Here is a 23,588-nt window from a genome sequence, read left to right as displayed (position 1 = left end):
CCAACCCACCTCTCCCCACACACACACACACACACATCTCCACACACCTACCCACCTCTCCACCCACACACACACCTCTCCACCCACACACACACCTCTCCACCTCTCCACCCACACCTCTCCACCCACACACACACACACACCTCTCCACCTCTCCACACACACACACACACACACCTCTCCACCTCTCCACACACACACCTCTCCACCTCTCCACACACACACCTCTCCACACACACACACACACACACCTCTCCACACACACACACACACACACACACACACACCTCTCCACACACACACACACACATCTACCCACCTCTCCACACACACACACACCTCTCCACACACACACACACACCTACCCACCTCTCCACACACACACACACACACCTACCCACCTCTCCACACACACACACACACCTACCCACCTCTCCACACACACACCTACCCACCTCTCCACACACACACACACACCTACCCACCTCTCCACACACACACACCTACCCACCTCTCCACACACTCACACCTACCCACCTCTCCACACACTCACACCTACCCACCTCTCCACACACACACACACCACCTACCTACCTACCAACCACTCTCCACATACACACACCTACCTACCTACCTACCTCTCTCCACACACCTACCTACCTCTCTCCACACACCTACCTACCTACCTCTCTCCACACACCCACACCTCTCCACCTGTCCACACACACACACCTCTCCACACACACACACACCTACCCACCTCTCCACACACACACACACCAAACTACCTACCTACCAACCACTCCACACACACACACACACACACACACACACATCTACCTACTTCTCTCCACACACCTACCTACCTCTCTCCACACACCTACCTACCTACCTACCTCTCCACACATCTACCTACCTACCTCTCTCACCACACCTACACCTACCTACCTACCAACCTCTCCACACACCTACCTACCTACCTACCTACCTCTCTCCACACACCTACCTACCTACCCACCTCTCTCCACATACACACACACCTACCTCTCTCCACACACCTACCTACCTCTCTCCACACACCTACCTACCTACCTACCTCTCTCCACACACCTACACCTACCTACCTCTCTCCACACACCTACACCTACCTACCTCTCTCCACACACCTACACACCTCTCTCCACACACCTACACACCTCTCTCCACACACCTACACACCTCTCTCCACACACCTACACACCTCTCTCCACACACCTACACCTACCTACCTCTCTCCACACACCTACACCTACCTACCTCTCCACACACCTACACCTACCTACCTCTCTCCACACACCTACACCTACCTACCTCTCTCCACACACCTACACCTACCTACCTCTCTCCACACACCCACCTACCTACCTCTCTCCACACACCCACCTACCTACCTCTCTCCACACACCCACCTACCTACCTCTCTCCACACACCCACCTACCTCTCTCCACACACCCACCTACCTCTCTCCACACACCCACCTACCTCTCTCCACACACCTACCTACCTCTCTCTCTCCACACACACCCACCTACCTACCTACCTACCTACCTACCTACCTACCTACCTACCTACCTACCTACCTACCTACCTCCACACACACCTACCTACCTACCTCTCTCCACACACACCTACCTACCTACCTCTCTCCACACACCTACCTACCTACCTCTCTCCACACACACCCTACCTACCTCTCCACACACACCCACCTACCTACCTACCTACCGCTCTCCACACACACCCACCTACCTACCTCTCTCCACACACCCACCTACCTACCTCTCTCCACACACCCACCTACCTACCTCTCTCCACACACCCACCTACCTACCTCTCTCCACACACCCACCTACCTACCTCTCTCCACACACCCACCTACCTACCTCTCTCCACACACCCACCTACCTACCTCTCTCCACACACCCACCTACCTACCTCTCTCCACACACCCACCTACCTACCTCTCTCCACACACCCACCTACCTACCTCTCTCCACACACCCACCTACCTCTCTCCACACACCTACCTACCCACCTCTCTCCACACACCTACCTACCTACCTCTCTCCACACACCTACCTAACTCTCCACACACCTACCTACCTCTCCACACACCTACACCTACCTACCTCTCTCCACACACCTACCTACCTACCTCTCTCCACACACCTACACCTACCTTCATTACAGTACAACGGTTTGATTTGTTTGATCGTAGCTAGCTAGCTACATAGCCGTCTTTGTATCATAGACAATTGTGTAGTCTAGAGCGATTTTCTAGGTTAGCTAGCCAGCTATTGTCGTTCTTTTAACGTAACGTAATCAACACTGCTAGCTAGCCAGCTAGCCCCCGAATAGCAGCACTGTAGAAACTATTACACTCAACGGAACGACTTGATTAGTGTAGTGTCAACAACGCAGCCACTGCCAGCTAGCCTACTCCAGCAGTACTGTATCATTTCAATCATTTTAGTCAATAAGATTCTTGCTACGTAAGCTTAACTTTCTGAACATTCGAGACGTGTAGTCCACTTGTCATTCCAATCTCCTTTGCATTAGCGTAGCCTCTTCTGTAGCCTGTCAACTATGTGTCTATCTATCCCTGTTCTCTCCTCTCTGCACAGACCATACAAACGCTCCACACCGCGTGGCCGCGGCCACCCTAATCTGGTGGTCCCAGCGCGCACGACCCACGTGGAGTTCCAGGTCTCCGGTAGCCTCTGGAACTGCCGATCTGCGGCCAACAAGGCAGAGTTCATCTCAGCCTATGCCTCCCTCCAGTCCCTCGACTTCTTGGCACTGACGGAAACATGGATCACCACAGATAACACTGCTACTCCTACTGCTCTCTCTTCGTCCGCCCACGTGTTCTCGCACACCCCGAGAGCTTCTGGTCAGCGGGGTGGTGGCACCGGGATCCTCATCTCTCCCAAGTGGTCATTCTCTCTGTCACAGTTACCAGCCCTTTCAAGCTTAACATCCTTATCATTTATCGCCCTCCAGGTTCCCTCGGAGAGTTCATCAATGAGCTTGATGCCTTGATAAGCTCCTTTCCTGAGGACGGCTCACCTCTCACAGTCCTGGGCGACTTTAACCTCCCCACGTCTACCTTTGACTCATTCCTCTCTGCCTCCTTTCCACTCCTCTCCTCTTTTGACCTCACCCTCTCACCTTCCCCCCCTACTCACAAGGCAGGCAATACGCTCGACCTCATCTTTACTAGATGCTGTTCTTCCACTAACCTCATTGCAACTCCCCTCCAAGTCTCCGACCACTACCTTGTATCCTTTTCCCTCTCGCTCTCATCCAACACTTCCCACACTGCCCCTACTCGGATGGTATCGCGCCGTCCCAACCTTCGCTCTCTCTCCCCCGCTACTCTCTCCTCTTCCATCCTATCATCTCTTCCCTCTGCTCAAACCTTCTCCAACCTATCTCCTGATTCTGCCTCCTCAACCCTCCTCTCTTCCCTTTCTGCATCCTTTGACTCTCTATGTCCCCTATCCTCCAGGCCGGCTCGGTCCTCCCCTCCCGCTCCGTGGCTCGACGACTCATTGCGAGCTCACAGAACAGGGCTCCGGGCAGCCGAGCGGAAATGAAGGAAAACTCGCCTCCCTGCGGACCTGGCATCCTTTCACTCCCTCCTCTCTACATTTTCCTCCTCTGTCTCTGCTGCTAAAGCCACTTTCTACCACGCTAAATTCCAAGCATCTGCCTCTAACCCTAGGAAGCTCTTTGACACCTTCTCCTCCCTCCTGAATCCCCCCCCCCCTCCCTCTCTGCAGATGACTTCGTCAACCATTTTGAAAAGAAGGTCGACGACATCCGATCCTCGTTTGCTAAGTCAAACGACACCGCTGGTTCTGCTCACACTGCCCTACCCTGTGCTCTGACCTCTTTCTCCCCTCTCTCTCCAGATGAAATCTCGCTTCTTGTGACGGCCGGCCGCCCAACAACCTGCCCGCTTGACCCTATCCCCTCCTCTCTTCTCCAGACCATTTCCGGAGACCTTCTCCCTTACCTCACCTCGCTCATCAACTCATCCCTGACCGCTGGCTACGTCCCTTCCGTCTTCAAGAGAGCGAGAGTTGCACCCCTTCTGAAAAAACCTACACTCGATCCCTCCGATGTCAACAACTACAGACCAGTATCCCTTCTTTCTTTTCTCTCCAAAACTCTTGAACGTGCCGTCCTTGGCCAGCTCTCCCGCTATCTCTCTCAGAATGACCTTCTTGATCCAAATCAGTCAGGTTTCAAGACTAGTCATTCAACTGAGACTGCTCTTCTCTGTATCACGGAGGCGCTCCGCACTGCTAAAGCTAACTCTCTCTCCTCTGCTCTCATCCTTCTAGACCTATCGGCTGCCTTCGATACTGTGAACCACCAGATCCTCCTCTCCACCCTCTCCGAGTTGGGCATCTCTGGCGCGGCCCACGCTTGGATTGCGTCCTACCTGACAGGTCGCTCCTACCAGGTGGCGTGGCGAGAATCTGTCTCCTCGCCACGCGCTCTCACCACTGGTGTCCCCCAGGGCTCTGTTCTAGGCCCTCTCCTATTCTCGCTATACACCAAGTCACTTGGCTCTGTCATAACCTCACATGGTCTCTCCTATCATTGCTATGCAGACGACACACAATTAATCTTCTCCTTTCCCCCTTCTGATGACCAGGTGGCGAATCGCATCTCTGCATGACTGGCAGACATATCAGTGTGGATGACGGATCACCACCTCAAGCTGAACCTCGGCAAGACGGAGCTGCTCTTCCTCCCGGGGAAGGACTGCCCGTTCCATGATCTCGCCATCACGGTTGACAACTCCATTGTGTCCTCCTCCCAGAGCGCTAAGAACCTTGGCGTGATCCTGGACAACACCCTGTCGTTCTCAACTAACATCAAGGCGGTGGCCCGTTCCTGTAGGTTCATGCTCTACAACATCCGCAGAGTACGACCCTGCCTCACACAGGAAGCGGCGCAGGTCCTAATCCAGGCACTTGTCATCTCCCGTCTGGATTACTGCAACTCGCTGTTGGCTGGGCTCCCTGCCTGTGCCATTAAACCCCTACAACTCATCCAGAACGCCGCAGCCCGTCTGGTGTTCAACCTTCCCAAGTTCTCTCACGTCACCCCGCTCCTCCGCTCTCTCCACTGGCTTCCAGTTGAAGCTCGCATCCGCTACAAGACCATGGTGCTTGCCTACAGAGCTGTGAGGGGAACGGCACCGCAGTACCTCCAGGCTCTGATCAGGCCCTACACCCAAACAAGGGCACTGCGTTCATCCACCTCTGGCCTGCTCGCCTCCCTACCACTGAGGAAGTACAGTTCCCGCTCAGCCCAGTCAAAACTGTTCGCTGCTCTGGCCCCCCAATGGTGGAACAAACTCCCTCACGACGCCAGGACAGCGGAGTCAATCACCACCTTCCGGAGACACCTGAAACCCCACCTCTTTAAGGAATACCTAGGATAGGATAAAGTAATCCTTCTCACCCCCCCCCTCTTAAATGATTTAGATGCACTATTGTAAAGTGGCTGTTCCACTGGATGTCATAAGGTGAATTCACCAATTTGTAAGTCGCTCTGGATAAGAGCGTCTGCCAAATGACTTAAATGTAATGTAAATGTACCTACCTACCTCTCCACACACCTACCTACCTCTCCACACACCCGCCTACCTACCTCTCTCCACACACCTACCTACCTACCTCTCTCCACACACCTACCTACCTACCTCTCTCCACACACCTACCTCTCTCCACACACCTACCTCTCTCCACACACCTACACCTACCTACCTCTCCCACACACCTACCTACCTACCTCTCTCCACACACCTCTCTCCACACACACCCACCTACCTACCTACCTCTCTCCACACACCCACCTACCTACCTACCTCTCTCCACACACCCACCTACCTACCTCTCTCCACACACCTACCCACCTACTCTCTCCACACACCTACCTCTCTCCACACACCTACCTACCTACCTCTCTCCACACACCTACCTACCTCTCCACACACCTACCCACCTCTCTCCACACACCTACCTACCTACCTACCTCTCTCCACACACACCCACCTACCTACCTACCTCTCTCCACACACACCCACCTACCTACCTACCTACCTCTCTCCACACACACCCACCTACCTACCTCTCTCCACACACACCCACCTACCTACCTACCTACCTACCTACCTCCACACACACCCACCTACCTACCTACCTACCTACCTACCTCCACACACACCTACCTACCTACCTACCTACCTACCTACCTCTCTCCACACACACCTACCTACCTACCTACCTACCTCTCTCCACACACCTACCTACCTACCTACCTCTCTCCACACACCTACACCTACCTCTCTCCACACACCCACCTACCTACCTACCTCCACACACCCACCTACCTACCTCTCTCCACACACCTACCCACCTACTCTCTCCACACACCTACCCACCTACCTCTCCACACACCTACCTACCTACCTCTCCACACACCTACCCACCTCTCTCCACACACCTACCTACCTACCTACCTACCTACCTCTCTCCACACACACCCACCTACCTACCTACCTACCTCTCTCCACACACACCCACCTACCTACCTACCTACCTCTCTCCACACACACCCACCTACCTACCTACCTACCTACCTACCTACCTACCTACCTCCACACACACCCACCTACCTACCTACCTACCTACCTACCTACCTACCTCTCTCCACACACCCACCTACCTACCTACCTACCTCTCTCCACACACACCTACCTACCTACCTACCTCTCTCCACACACACCTACCTACCTACCTACCTACCTCTCTCCACACACCTACCTACCTACCTCTCTCCACACACCTACCTACCTACCTACCTACCTCTCTCCACACACACCCACCTACCTACCTACCTCTCTCCACACACACCCACCTACCTACCTACCTACCTCTCTCCACACACACCCACCTACCTACCTACCTCCACACACCCACCTACCTACCTACCTCTCTCCACACACACCCACCTACCTACCTACCTCTCTCCACACACACCCACCTACCTACCTACCTCTCTCCACACACCCACCAACCTACCTACCTCTCTCCACACACACCCACCAACCTACCTACCTCTCTCCACACACACACCAACCTACCTACCTCTCTCCACACACACACACCTACCTACCTCTCTCCACACACACACACCTACCTACCTCTCTCCACACACACACACCTACCTACCAACTTCCCCACCTACCTACCTCTCCCCACACACACCCACCTACCTACCCACCTCTCTCCACACACACACACCTACCTACCAACTTCCCCACCTACCTACCTCTCCCCACACACACCCACCTACCTACCCACCTCTCCCCACACACACCCACCTACCTACCCACCTCTCCCCACACACACCCACCTACCTACCCACCTCTCCCCACACACACCCACCTACCTACCCACCTCTCCCCACACACACCCACCTACCTACCCACCTCTCCCCACACACACCCACCTACCCACCTCTCCCCCACACACACCCACCTACCCACCTCTCCCCACACACACCCACCTACCCACCTCTCCCCACACACCCCACCTACCCACCTCTCCCCACACACCCCACCAACCCACCTCTCTCCACACACACCCACCTACCTACCTACCTACCTACCTACCTACCTACCTCCACACACACCCACCTACCTACCTACCTACCTACCTACCTACCTACCTACCTACCTCTCTCCACACACACCTACCTACCTACCTACCTCTCTCCACACACACCTACCTACCTACCTACCTACCTCTCTCCACACACCTACCTACCTACCTACCTACCTACCTACCTACCTACCTACCTACCTCTCTCCACACACACCCACCTACCTACCTACCTACCTACCTCTCTCCACACACACCCACCTACCTACCTACCTCTCTCCACACACACCCACCTACCTACCTACCTCCACACACACCCACCTACCTACCTACCTCTCTCCACACACACCCACCAACCTACCTACCTCTCTCCACACACACCCACCAACCTACCTACCTCTCTCCACACACACACCCACCTACCTACCTCTCTCCACACACACACACCTACCTACCAACTTCCCCACCTACCTACCTCTCCCCACACACACCCACCTACCTACCCACCTCTCCCCACACACACCCACCTACCTACCCACCTCTCCCCACACACACCCACCTACCTACCCACCTCTCCCCACACACACCCACCTACCTACCCACCTCTCCCCACACACACCCACCTACCTACCCACCTCTCCCCACACACACCCACCTACCTACCCACCTCTCCCCACACACACCCACCTACCCACCTCTCCCCACACACCCCACCTACCCACCTCTCCCCACACACCCCACCTACCCACCTCTCCCCACACACCCCACCAACCCACCTCTCCCCACACACACCCACCAACCCACCTCTCCCCACACACACCCACCTACCCCCACACACACCCACCTACCCCCACACACACCCACCTACCCCCACACACCCACCTACCCCCACACACACCCACCTACCCCCACACACCTACCCACCTCTCCCCACACACACCCACCTACCCCCACACACACACACCCACCCACCTACCCCCACCCACCCACCTACCCCCACACACACCCACCTACCCCCACACACACCCACCTACCCCCACACACACCCACCCACCTCTCCCCACACACACCCACCCACCTCTCCCCACACACACCCACCCACCTCTCCCCACACACACCCACCTACCCCCCACCTCTCCCCACACACACCCACCTACCCCCCACCTCTCCCCACACACACCCACCTACCCCCCACCTCTCCCCACACACACCCACCTACCCCCCACCTCTCCCCACACACACCCACCTACCCCCCACCTCTCCCCACACACACCCACCTACCCCCACCTCTCCCCACACACACCCACCTACCCCCCACCTCTCCCCACACACACCCACCTACCCCCCACCTCTCCCCACACACACCCACCTACCCCCCACCTCTCCCCATACACACCCACCTAACCCCCACCTCTCCCCATACACACCCACATACCCCCCACCTCTCCCCACACACACCCACCTACCCACATACACCCACCTACCCACCTCTCCCCACACACACACACACCTACCCACCCACCCACACACACCCACCTACCCACCCACCTCTCCCCACACACACCGACCTACCCACCCACCTCTCCCCACACACACCCACCTACCCCCCACCTCTCCCCATACACACCCACCTACCCCCCCACCTCTCCCCATACACACCCACCTACCCCCCCCACACACCCACCTACCCACCTCTCCCCACACACACCCACCTACCCACCCACCTCCACCTACCCACCCACCTCTCCCCACACACACCTACCCACCCACCTCTCCCCACACACCCACCTACCCACCACTCCCCACACACACCCACACACACCCACCTCTCCCCACACACACACCCACCTACCTACCTCTCCACACACACCCACCTAACTACCTCTCCACACACACCTTCACACACTCAGAGCAAGATCTGCCTACTATAGATCAGTCAGACACACCAGTCACGGTTAATCCAGAACTAGTCTTGCGTAATTGGTCAGCTGCTCGACTAAGTGCAGGGTCAATAAGAGAAGAGATTAAGAGCTGTTAGAATGAGGAGCTCTCTCTGAGTCAGGTTTGTAGGCCTCCAAGCTCGCACGCGCTTTTTCAGTTCTGCCCACAAATTTTCTTTAGGATTGAGGTCAGGGCTTTGTGATGGCCACTCCAATACCTTGACTTATTTGTCCTTACGCCATTTTGCCACAACTTTGGTAGTATGCTTGGGGTCATTGTCCATTTGGAAGACCCATTTGCGACCAAACAATAACTTCTTGACTGATGCCATGAGATGTTGCTTCAATATATCCATAGTTGTCCTACCTCATGATTCCATCTATTTTGTGAAGTGCACCAGTCCCTCCTGCAGCTCCTGCACCCCCGTGCTTCACGGTTGGGATGGTGTTCTTCGGCTTGCAAGCCTCCCCCTTTTTCCTCCAAACATAACGATGTTCATTATGGCCAAACAGTTCTATTTTTGTTTCATCAGACCAGAGGACATTTCTCCAAAAAGTCCCATCTTTGTCCCCATGTGCAGTTGAAAACTTTGGTCTGGCTTTTTTATGGTGGTTTTGGAGCTGTGGCTTCTTCCTTGCTGAGTGGCCTTTCAGGTTATGTTGATATAGGACTCATTTTACTGTGGATATAGATAGTTTTAAACCTGTTTCCTCCAGCATCTTCATAAGGTCCTTTGCTGTTGTTCTGGGATTGATTTGCACTTTTCACACCAAAGTACGTTCATCTCTATGAGACAGAAAGCGTCTCCTTCCTGAGCGGTATGACAGCTGTGTGGTCCCATGGTGTCAAGGGCTATAATTTTTTCTGCGGTCTTGACTAATTTATTTTAATTTTCGCATGAGGTCAAGCAAAGAGGCAATGAGTTGGAAGGTAGGCCTTGAAATACATCCACAGGTACACCTCCAATTGACTCAAATGATGATTTTCTGGAATTCTCAAAGCTGTTTAAAGGCACTGTCAACTTAGGGTATGTAAACTTCTGACCCACTGGAATTGTGATACAGTGAACTATAAGTGAAATAATCTGTCTGTAAACAATTCCTGTCTGTAAACAATTCCTGTCATGCACAAAGTAGATGTCCTAACCAACTTGCCTAAACTATAGTTTGTTAACAAGAAATTTGTGGAGTGGTTGAAAAATGAGTTTTAATGACTCCAACCTAAGTGTATGTAAACTTCCGACTTCAACTGTATATGTTGAAGAGGGTGGGGCTTAAGCTGCATCCCTGTCTCACCCCCTGGCCCTGTGGAAAGAAATTTGTTTTTGCCAATTTTAGCCTCACACTTGTTGTGTACATGGATTATATAAATGTTGTATGTTTTCACCCCCAATACAACTTTCCATCAATTTGTATAGCAGACCCTCATGCCAAAATGAATCGAAAGCTTTTCTGAAATCAACAAAGCATGAGAAGACTCTGCCTTTGTCAATTAGGTTGCGCAGGATGAGTTCCCACTCACCCACACTTACCTGTGGACGTAGTGTTGTTGGTGTATAGAGTGGATGGCCAGCACCATCTCTGCCACATAGAACTTGGACATGTCCTCTGGGAGACGGTCCTCGAACTTACTGAGCAGGGTCAAGAGGTCACCGCCCACATAGTAGTCCATCACCAGGTACTGCAGAGACAGGGTTATACTGTGGGTTATACTGTGTACACACACCCGCACACAGAGTATACACAAAGTGTGTGTGCGTGTGAAGCTGTTACCAGGAAGTTGTCGTCCTGGAAGGCATAGTGTAGGGTGGTGATCCACTGGCAGTCTCCATTCACCAGAACATTCCTCTCCTCGCGGAAACACGCCGTCTGAGGGGCAAACAATGGTATCAACTATAACAAACTCCCACACACACACACTCAGTAACAAAAAAAACTTAAAAATGCCAATTTCAAATCAGGTCAGATTGAACTTAGAATTCTTGACAAATCACCAAAAACCACATCTTTGACCCTCCTCATCTCAGACACTAAGTCTGCCGTACCCTTAATCTCAATCCAGTAGTCTGTCCCTGGCATACAAACCGTCATTCATAGCCCCCCCCCCCCCTCCCTGCTCGCAACCTCTCACTCACGCTCCCTATTAGATGACAAGACTCCTCCCTGCTCACAAACCTCTCACTCACGATTAGATGACAAGACTCCTCCCAACCTGCTCATTAGATGACAACCTCTCACTCACGTTCCCTATTAGATGACGCTTAGATGACAAGACTCCCTCCCTGCTCTCAACCTCTCACTCACGCTCCCTATTAGATGACAAGACTCCCTCCCTGCTCACAACCTCTCACTCACGCTCCCTATTAGATGACAAGACTCCCTCCCTGCTCACAACCTCTCACTCACGCTCCCTATTAGATGACAAGACTCCCTCCCTGCTCACAACCTCTCACTCACGCTCCCTATTAGATGACAAGACTCCCTCCCTGCTCACAACCTCTCACTCACGCTCCCTATTAGATGACAAGACAAGACTCCTCACGCTCCCTCCCCTGCTCCCTATTAGATGACAACCTCCCTGCTCACAACCTCTCACTCACGCTCCCTATTAGATGACAAGACTCCCTCCCTGCTCACAACCTCTCACTCACGCTCCCTATTAGATGACAAGACTGATGTCATGTGGGAAAACTGGACTAGCTGTATGTGGCTGTTTGCTCCTCCCAACTGGTTTCAGTCATCCTCCAACCAGTATTTCCCGAAAAACCTGGAAACTTTTGGAAAGCTTCCGGAACGTTGGGAAAGCTTCCGGAACGTTGGGAAAGCTTTTGGAAATGTTGCAACCCTACTTGGAATGTGTCTAAAAAAGACTCAGCATTTATAATTCCCTACTCTTGTCAATTTAGTCCATATTATCAAAATACTTCACCAAATCATTGACGTTAAATGCCAACATAAAGCAAAAGTTGCAGCAAACGTTATTTTTACATTTTACGGGAAGGTACTACCTAAACTAAGAACTCAGTGGCCTTGTGGTTTAAGTATGGGCGGTTGGGAGTTTGATCCCCGGGATGAGTCATACCAAAGACTGTAAAAACGGCACCCGATGAGTCTCTGCTTGGCACTCAGCGTTAAGGAGATAAATTTGGGAGGGAAGGTCCAGGAGGTGTACTTGTACATCAAGCTGCCTCCCGCTACAGAAACGAGAGCCATTCCAGCTCGCACAAGCCAATGATCGTACAAGGTTACTTACAGTGCATTTCAGAGAGTATTCAGACCCCTTGACTTTTTCTACACTTCATTACGTAACAGCCTTATTCTAAAAATGTATTTAATTGTTGTTTTCCCCACATCAATCCACACACCCCATAATGACAAGGCAAAAACAAGTAAAATTTCACAGATTTATCCAAATATAACTGAAATATCACATTTAGTCAGACCCTTTACTCAGTTCTTCTTTGACGCACCTTTGGCAGCAATTACAGCCTTGAGTCTTCTTGGCTATAACGCTACAAGCTTGGCACACCTGTATTTGGGGCGTTTCGCCCATTCTTCTCTGCAGATCATCTCAAGCTCCATCAGGATGGAAGGGGATCAGCTTCAAGTCCGGGCTCTGGCTGGGCCATCAAGGACATCAAAACTTGTCCCGAAGCCACTCCTGCAGTGTCTTGGCTGTGTGCTTATGGCCGTTGTCATGTTGAAAGGTGAACCTTTGCCCCAGTCTGAGTTCCTGAGCAGGTTTTCATCAAGGATCTCTTTGTACTTTGCTCCATTCATCTTTCCCTCAATCCTGACAGGTCTCCTAGATCCTGTGGCTGAAAACATCCCCAGAGCTGATGATCCCCATGATCCTGCCACCACCATGCTTTACCGTAGGGATGGTGCCAGGGTTCTTCCAGACGTGAAGCTTGGCATTCAGGTCAAAGAATTCAATCTTGGTTTCATCAGACCAGAGAATTTTGTTTCTCATTTCTCACTCCAAGCAGGCTGTCATGTGTCTTTTATTGAGGAGTGGCTTCTGTCTGGCCACTATCATAAAGGCCTGATTGGTGGAGTGCTGCAGAGATGGTTGTCATTCTGGAAGGTTCTCCCATCTCCACAGAGGAACTGAGCTCTGTCAGACTGAACATCAGGTTCTTGGTGAAGTCACTGACCAAGGCCCTTCTCCCCCGATTACGCCGTTTGGCCTGGCGGCCAGCTCTAGGAAGAGTCTTGGTGGTCCCAAACATCTTCCATTTTAGAATTATGGAAGCCACTGTGTTATTGGGGACCTTCAATGCTGCAGACATTTGTTGGCACCCTTCCCTAGATCTGGGCCTCAACACAATCTTGTCTCTGAGCTCTACGGAGAATTCCTTCGACCTCATAGCTTGGTTTTTGCTCTGACATGCAATGTCAACTGTGGGACCTTATAGAGACAGGTGTGTGCCTTTCCAAATCATGTCCAATCAATTTAATTTATCACAGGTGGATTCCAAACAACTGAACACACTAGAGGTCGACCGATTAATTGGGGCCGATTTCAGGTTTTCATAACAATCGGAAATCTGTATTTTTGGGCGCAAATTTTTATTATAATTTTTTTTTACACCTTTATTTAATCTTTAACTGGGAAAGTCAGTTAAGAACACATTCTTATTTTCAATGATGGCCTAGGAACAGTGGGTTATCTGCCTTGTTCAGGGGCAGAAAGACAGATTTTCACCTTGTCAGCTCGGGGGAACAAATCTTGCAACCTTAGAGTTAACTAGTACAACGCAATAACGACCTGCCTCTCTCTCGTTGCACTCCACAAGGAGACTGCCTGTTACGCAAATGCAGTAAGCCAAGGTAAGTAGCTAGTTAGCATTAAACTTATCTTATAAAAAACAATCAATCACTAGTTAACTACACATGGTTGATGATATTACTAGATATTATCTAGCATGTCCTGTGTTGCATATAATCTGACTGAGCATACAAGCATACAAGTATCTGACTGAGCAGTGGTAGGCAGAAGCAGGCACGTAAACATTCATTCAAACAGCACTTTCGTGCGTTTTGCCAGCAGCTCTTTGTTGTGCGTCAAGCATTGCGCTGTTTATGACTTCAAACCGATCAACTCCCGAGATGAGGCTGGTGCAACCGAAGTGAAATGGCTGGCTAGTTAGTGCGCGCTAATAGCGTTTCAAACTTCACTCGCTCTGAGCCTTGGGGTGGTTGTTCCCCTTGCTCTGCATGGGTAACGCTGCTTCAATGTGGTGGCTGTTGTCGATGTGTTGCTGGTTTGATCCCAGGTAGGAGCGAGGAGAGGGACGGAAGCTTTACTGTTACACTGGCAATACTAAAGTGCCTATAAGAACATCCAATAATCAAAGGTTAATGAAATACAAATGGTAGAGAGGGAAATAGTCCTATAATAACTACAACCTAAAACTTCTTACCTGGGAATATTAAAGACTCATGTTAAAAGGAACCACCAGCTTTCATATTTTGTCATGTTCTGAGCAAGGAACTGAAACGTTAGCTTTCTTACATTGCACATATTGCACTTTTACATTCTTCTCCAACACTTTGTTTTTGCATTATTTAAACCAAATTGATCATGTTTCATTATTTATTTGAGGCTCAATTGATTTTATTGATGTATTATATTAAGTTAAAATAAGTGTTAATTCAGTATTGTTGTAATTGTCATTATTACAAATGCATTTTTTATATTTAAAAATAAATAAAAATTAAAAGTATTATTATTTATTTATTTATTATTATTGATTAAAAAAAAAATTAAAAATTAAAAAAAAACGGCCGATTAATCGGCATCGGCCTTTTTGGTCCTCCAATAATCGGTATCGGCGTTGAATTTTTAAAAATGTATTTTTGATTTTCACCTTTATTTAACCAGGTAGGCCAGTTGAGAACAAGTTCTCATTTACAATTGCGGCCTGGCCAAGATAAAGCAAAGCAGTTCGACACATACAACAACACAGAGTTACACATGGAGTAAAACAAACATACAGCCAATAATACAGTATAAACAAGTCTATATACGATGTGAGCAAATGAGGTGAGATAAGGGAGGTAAAGGCAAAAAAAAAGGCCATGGTGGCAAAGTAAATACAATATAGCAAGTAAAACAGTGGAATGGTACATTTGCAGTGGAAGAATGTGCAAAGTAGAAATAAAAATAATGGGGTGCAACGGAGCAAAATAAATAAATAAATAAAATAAATACAGTAGGGAAAGAGGTAGTTGTTTGGGCTAAATTATAGGTGGGCTTTGTACAGGTGCAGTAATCTGTGAGCTGCTCTGACAGCTGGTGCTTAAAGCTAGTGAGGGAGATAAGTGTTTCCAGTTTCAGAGATTTGTGTAGTTCGTTCCAGTCATTGGCAGCAGAGAACTGGAAGGAGAGGCGGTCAAAGAAAGAATTGGTTTTGGGGGTGACTAGAGAGATATACCTGCTACATGATTTGTAGGGTAATACACAACAATCACATCAATCATGTTGACTGACTAGATAGAGTACATGTTTGAATTTGACCTAAGTGTTCCTCTTCCTGTTGTTTGACAGGGATTTTTCTGTGCTGGAGGGGGGCAGATGAAGGTGTCATTTGTCATAAAGCGGTAACAGGACTTCTCACCTGACCTCACAGTGAGCCACAGACGGTATGAATAGGGATGTTATTTTATAGGAAGGGCAATACTTTGTGAGTCAGGTGTTTAGAACGTCCATGAGATATCTCAGTCAAACTACTACAGGTGCAGTAATCTGTGAGCTGCTCTGGCAGTTGGTTTTAATATCATAATCGGTCGACCTCTAGAACACACCCCTGGTGTTTCTACCTTTTCTGTTCCACAGCAAATAAAACAAAAAGATAAAGTTATGTTTAATAAAAAAAAATTAAACCCCCCCCCCCTTTGTAAAGTAACTTTGAACAGGTCCAGATGGGGCGGCAGGGTGGCCTAGTGGTTAGAGCGTTCGGCTAGTAACCAGAAGGTTGCAAGTTCAAATCCCCGAGCTGACAAGGTATAAATCTGTCGTTCTGCCCCTGAACAGGCAGTTAAACCACTGTTCCCAGGCAGTCATTGAAAATAAGAATTTGTTCTTAACAGACTTGCCTGGTTAAATAAAGATAAAATAAAAATGCTTACTAAAATCTATCCCTAGATTTACAAAAACTAAAAAACCTTTTGGGAAATGGGCAACTGATTGTTGAGACAGTATATCAACGATCTAAATACCAATTTATCTAGCTATTTATCGATAAAGACTGAACATTCGTCCTCCGCTGCTGGTTGAAATACAATGCTGCAGTGCTGTGTGTAACAGTAGAGTCTAGTCCAGGAGTAATCAACTACTATGTGAGAGGTCCAGTGACACAAATTTCCTAGGTGGCAAAGGTCCGGATGAATTTCGTCCTTTATCGGCGCTGTGGTACAGCATATTTAACAAACAGTCTGCGACTTAGGAAACATGTTATATAAAATGTACATTCAAATATATTAAATGAGACTAAGAATTTGCATTATTTACTACTTATTTTGAATGTAAACACGTGCAGCATTGCATCAACATTGCTGAAGAACAAAAGTGGTTGCATGATTGTCTATGCAAAAAGTGCTCTGTGAACAACTACACAACTACACATGGGTCATGAATTATTATTATTTTTCATATTAAATAACATTTTCTTTAGAACAAAGGACAGGTGTACAGAAAGAATAATCTGAATGCCCAGAACATCACTGTGGGCCGTACAACATTCATGTATCAGTCACTAGGGGCCGTACAACATTCATGTATCAGTCACTGTGGGCCGTACAACATTCATGTATCAGTCACTAGGGGCCGTGCAACATTCATGTATCAGTCACTGTGGGCCGTGCAACATTCATGTATCAGTCACTGTGGGCCGTCCAACATTCATGTATCAGTCACTGTGGGCCGTCAACATTCATGTATCAGTCACTGTGGGCCGTACAACATTCATGTATCCGTCACTGTGGGCCGTGCAACATTCATGTATCAGTCACTGTGGGCCGTGCAGCATTCATGTATCAGTCACTGTGGGCCGTGCAACATTCATGTATCAGTCACTGTGGGCCGTGCAGCATTCATGTATCAGTCACTGTGGGCCGTGCAGCATTCATGTATCAGTCACTGTGGGCCGTACAACATTCATGTATCAGTCACTGTGGGCCGTGCAACATTCATGTATCAGTCACTGTGGGCCGTGCAACATTCATGTATCAGTCACTGTGGGCCGTGCAGCATTCATGTATCAGTCACTGTGGGCTGTGCAATATTGATGTATCAGTCACTGTGGGCCGTGCAACATTCATGTATCAGTCACTGTGGGCCGTACAACATTCATGTATCCGTCACTGTGGGCCGTGCAATATTAATGTATCAGTCACTGTGGGCCGTGCAGCATTCATGTATCAGTCACTGTGGGCCGTGCAATATTCATGTATAAGTCGCTCTTGACCTTGCCCTGCATTAATGCCCCCTCTTTTACACTGCTGCTACTCTATCTATGCATAGTCACTTTAACTCTCCCTACATTTACATATTACCTCGACTAACCGGTGCCCCTCCACATTGACTCTGTACCGGTACCCCCTGTATATAACCTCCACATTGACTCTGTACCGGTACCCCCTGTATATAGCCTCCACATTGACTCTGTACCGGTACCCCTGTATATAGCCTCCACATTGACTCTGTACCGGTACCCCCTGTATATAGCCTCCACATTGACTCTGTACCGGTACCCCTGTATATAGCCTCCACATTGACTCTGTACCGGTACCCCCTGTATATAGCCTCCACATTGACTCTGTACCGGTACCCCCTGTATATAGCCTCCACATTGACTCTGTACCGGTACCCCCTGTATATAGCCTCCACATTGACTCTGTACCGGTACATATAGTCTCCACATTGACTCTGTACCGGTACCCCCTGTATATAGCCTCCACATTGACTCTGTACCACCCCCTGTATATAGACATTGACTCTGTACCGGTACCCCCTGTATATAGCCTCCACATTGACTCTGTACCGGTACCCCCCTGTATATAGCCTCCATATTGACTCTGTACTGGTACCCCCCTGTATATAGCCTCCATATTGACTCTGTACCGGTACCCCCCTGTATATAGCCTCCACATTGACTCTGTACCGGTACCCCCTGTATATAGCCTCCACATTGACTCTGTACTGGTACCCCCTGTATATAGCCTCCACATTGACTCTGTACCGGTACCCCCTGTATATAGCCTCCACATTGACTCTGTACCGGTACCCCCTGTATATAGCCTCCACATTGACTCTGTACTGGTACCCCCTGTATAAAGCCTCCACATTGACTCTGTATACCCCCTGTATAAAGCCTCCACATTGACTCTGTACCGGTACCCCCTGTATATAGTCTCCACATTGACTCTGTACCGTAATACCCTGTATATAGCCTCCACATTGACTCTGTACCGGTACCCCTGTATATAGCCTCCATATTGACTCTGTACTGGTACCCCCTGTATATAGCCTCCACATTGACTCTGTACTGGTACCCCCTGTATAAAGCCTCCACATTGACTCTGTACCGGTACCCCTGTATAAAGCCTCCACATTGACTCTGTACCGGTACCCCCTGTATATAGCCTCCATATTGACTCTGTACTGGTACCCCCTGTATATAGCCTCCATATTGACTCTGTACCGGTACCCCCTGTATATAGCCTCCATATTGACTCTGTACTGGTACCCCCTGTATATAGCCTCCACATTGACTCTGTACTGGTACCCCCTGTATAAAGCCTCCACATTGACTCTGTACCGGTACCCCCTGTATAAAGCCTCCACATTGACTCTGTACCGGTACCCCCTGTATATAGTCTCCACATTGACTCTGTACCGGTACCCCCTGTATAAAGCCTCGCTATTGTTATTTTACTGCTGTTCTTTAATTATTTGCTACTTTTCTATTTTTACATAACACCTATTTTTCTTTAAACTGCAGTGTTGGTTATGGGTTTGTAAGTATGCATTTCACTGTAAGGTCTACAGCTGTTGAATTCGGCGCAGGAGACAAATAAAATTTGATTAGATTTCATGAGAGAAATTACAGAAATTTGTGTTTCCCAAAAACCCAGGCTATCCTCAGTGAAGAATCCATTTCACGTTGTTGAGCTATCAGGGAATTGATAAGGACTTTGGTGGACCTCTCATATTGGGATTTTAGTTGGTTAATCTTGTTTGCTCTCACATCAGTGTTCAGGGGATACGTCTGATTGAATTTACTATACCTGGTGTGAAAATGGCACTTGACATTGGCACTTTTCACGAGAGCTACGAACACCCTACATATCAGGCACATTGGTTTAGTGCTAGTTGCGGGGAGAATTCATAAATACTGTTCCATTGACTAGTCTTTGAACGTAGTTTTCAGAGGCAACTTTTTTTTTTAAATATATATGTTTTAACAAACCATATTAACAAAGATACTGGTAACTAAGCTCCTCCTATTTGTGATATTTACAGTTGAACCCACGGTCAAATCTTTGTTTCTTTCTGCCTGCTTGTCCCAAGGTTCCGCGGAGGATATTTGGATGAATGTGATTGGTGCGGAGTTAAAGAGGCCACTGCGCCCAGTTGATTATTTAAAAGCTGTCTAAAAATTATGTATTGACTTTTATATAACAAACTGCAATGTTGTCCGGTCCGGATTGACCCTTCTCTGGGTCCGGGTCCGGACCGCGATCCGCCAGTTGAGTTTGGCTGGTCTAGCTGTCCGTCTGCCTGTCTATCCATTCATCTTTAAAGACGGTTTTCCTACTCCGCTGCTGGTTGGAATGCCATGCTGCAGGCAGTGCTGTGTGTACAGTAGAGTCGTAAACACCTCCCCTCTGTATTACCCAGGCTGCACACATACTGAGGGATTGTGGGATGGGGATTACTGACCATTACTGACAAAAGCTCTGGCGACGCGGCGTGCCAGGCCTCAGGCCACTGTCAGAGCCCATTGGGCTAAAACTAGGTCAAGAGGTAGAGAACAGCACAATAAAAGAAGATGGCCGTCCTGCCCTGCCCTGAGTCAGTCAGTCTCCACTCTCCAGCTAGAATACCGGTGTAAGGTAAACTAAATGTTTCCCCTATATGCTGATCTTGGATCAGCTTCCCCTACCTAAATACTAATCTTAATCATTAGCGGGGAAAACGCAAAACTGACCCAAGTTCAGTATCTAGGAACAAATTCACCCAACACCAGAATATGTCCAGAGGCTGACCAGGAATAGATTCAGCTCAATTTCCTTCATCACAGGTCTAGGATCAGTTGTTTAGGATCAATCCTAACCTTAAGCATTTCAGGGATGAATTAATATGTGGCCGTGGGTCAGTGGTTAGGGGCAGCGTTGCGGACTATACTCAGGGGCAGTAGTATTATACTAAAGCCAATACTGTAAGGGTAGTCCGCGGTACCGTGAAACCCATTTCCCTTCAAAATGGTTGCAAAGGATGCAACAAAATAACACTGATTGCCACAAAGTGCCCAGGTTTTTCAGAAATACAGGTTGGAGGATTCCCGGAACAACAAGCAGGGAATAACAAGCGAGGGAAACGTTCTTGGAACCAGGAGCAGGGAATAAATCATCCAACCAGGATTCTTTATTTTACTTTTTCTGGATGATGTTTCTGGAACTATGCCTAACCAGGGAATTTGGTCTGGGCTGTATTTAGGTACGTAGGAAATCTCATGAGTAGATAGGTGATCGTGCACGTCTGGGTGAGCGTGGCTAACAACCATTGTCGACCATGCAAATGAAGCCTTGAACACTCTTTTGGCAGCGAAGTCAGTAGACAGACGGTTATGGTTCTTCTCTACGGCATAGAAATAGAACATCCAACTTTGACTTGCGCAGGAGTGTACGCTCTAGAACTTCTATGTCTGTGTCAAATGGTAGATTCTACAGTCCCATTATGATCCTCACCTCGGCTCTCTTCAACATCTCCCACTTGTTCAGGATCTTCATGGCGTACACGCGTTCCGTGTTTTTCATCTTCACCACCGCAACCTAGAGGGAGAAGGATGGAGGGTGAGATGAAAAAAGGAAGAAGAAGGAGAAAGGGAGAGAGAGATGGAGGGGGGAGAGAGATCATTACACCATTAAAATGCAGCGTAATTAAGAGAGCTGGGAATTGCTGACTTTTCCTTATTGATGTTTCCATCCCCTTCCTCCTGGCCTAGTTACTGTAAGCCCGCAGCAGTCCACCCTAGGACCCACTGCTTTCTATGATAGTGGATGAGTCTCACTTAGCACCTCGTCAACAGTATAGGGTGCCATTTGAGACGCCGGGCAGTGTTGTGATCCTTAACCTCATGTACATACATCAACACCCGGCATGTATTGGGTGAATACAGGCATCTGTTCATTACTTACCAAACGGATGAAAACCGACTGAAACAGGAAGGGACTTAACACTAAGTGGACTGTGTAATAAGTAACACTCATTTTGGGTTTTCCGTTGCAAAACATTTAAATAAATAAATGTGCAATTGCCTCCCCTAAGGAACATGACCCTCTGTTCCCCTAGATTATTTTCCAGGCGGGGTGCAATTACGCCTCAAATCAACATCCAAAATGTTGAAGTCAAATTATTTTACATTTTGGGGGGGGGGGGGGGGGGAGAGCTTACTGGGATGGCCCACTGCCCTATTTGAACAGTGATAGGGGAAACACTGTAGTACGCTGGCTTGTGATTCTGGTCGGTAAAATAGTTCTGGGCCTAGACATGTATATGGAGAGCAGTCACTGAGCTATGATTACAATGCATTACAAACTAAGGCTTTTAGATGCACATTCAAAAATTGTACACGTATTTCTTAAGAGGCCAAATACAGCTAAGCCAGCAGTAACGGTGCTTCAGACACACCCCAGGACAGGGCTTAGTGAAAGGGATAATCCAACCAAAACCACTCATTCCTATAATTTACTGTGAAATACCACTAATATGTGAGAACAATACTGCTCTACCAAGCAAAAAAAGACAGTAGCTGCTCATTGCGTGGAAGTGAAAAAAACAGCTTTTATTTACCTTTGGTTTCATAGTAACTTTATACAGTTACTGCTAACATGACCCCCATTCTCTCCAAAACACAATACAATAGAGGCAGGATACTTGTACATGATGAAGCGTGTATTTAATGAACTCATTTTCAATCAAATGAGCAGTTACTGCCTTTTTGCTTGGTAGGGCAGAATAGTTGTTGTGAACAAATGTTTCATTTTGTCTTATAATACGGATACGTTAGCAAATCGACAATGCAAAGCTTTCTCTATGGGCTGGCTGACTAGCAAACGTAGCTACACACAATAATACCAAAGTCAATATCACAGCATGTGAAGTAGGCACCATGCAACAGCACCATGCAATGCACCCGTGACTGAAGACGCAGACAAATTACACATTTTCTCGAAGGTAGGAATACCGCAAAAAAATATGATCAATGGCTCAATCGAGAGAAGTCAACGTCAGCCAGTATTGTAATCTGACATGTATGATAGACTTTTTCACCATCTACAAGTCATATTCCTATGAACTTCCAGTGTAGTGAGAGAGACTATCACAGTGCAACGTCAAACCGGCCAAATTTCTGCCTGCACGAATGGCAACAGCTCAGAAACACGTGAAATGACGCAGGAATCGATAGATCATCACTCAAGAGATGCACAAAAACAAATCTAACATTCAAAATGGGTGAATCTTTCCTTTAATGAGAAAATATTTTCCAGGGCAACTGAGGCACTAATACATAATAAGGCAAAGGATCACGTGTGTGTGAGTGTGAGTGTGAGTGTGTGTGTGTTGAACGTTGGCTTACTCCACACCACAAGTGCCATGGTGTGTGTATACCTAAGTGAACTGCCAGAGAG

The 23,588-nt window shown here is 48.7% G+C and overlaps 1 protein-coding gene and 1 long non-coding RNA gene across 3 annotated transcripts in view; both read right to left on the bottom strand.

The window, feature by feature from the left end:
- LOC135506216 (serine/threonine-protein kinase MRCK beta-like) overlaps nucleotides 1–23,588 on the bottom strand; it is a 137,807-nt gene that overhangs the window by 72,394 nt on the left and 41,825 nt on the right. The window contains 3 exon segments of the mRNA XM_064925732.1: nucleotides 11,201–11,349; nucleotides 11,442–11,537; nucleotides 21,645–21,728. Coding sequence (XP_064781804.1) covers nucleotides 11,201–11,349; nucleotides 11,442–11,537; nucleotides 21,645–21,728 — 329 coding nt within the window.
- On the bottom strand, nucleotides 331–3,324 carry LOC135506215 (uncharacterized). 2 transcript variants are annotated; one of them, XR_010450355.1, is made up of 3 exons: nucleotides 2,144–3,324; nucleotides 1,019–1,380; nucleotides 331–920 (listed from the first exon to the last, which is right to left on the bottom strand). It is a non-coding gene; the product is annotated as an uncharacterized LOC135506215 (long non-coding RNA). The 2 variants fall into 2 exon arrangements; XR_010450354.1 differs by lacking the exon at nucleotides 2,144–3,324 and having other exon boundaries at nucleotides 1,019–1,166; nucleotides 1,255–1,602.

Source organism: Oncorhynchus masou, chromosome 19, assembly GCF_036934945.1.
Source record: "Oncorhynchus masou masou isolate Uvic2021 chromosome 19, UVic_Omas_1.1, whole genome shotgun sequence".
Classification (NCBI taxonomy): domain Eukaryota; kingdom Metazoa; phylum Chordata; class Actinopteri; order Salmoniformes; family Salmonidae; genus Oncorhynchus; species Oncorhynchus masou.
This window is presented reverse-complemented; position numbering and strand designations above follow the sequence as displayed.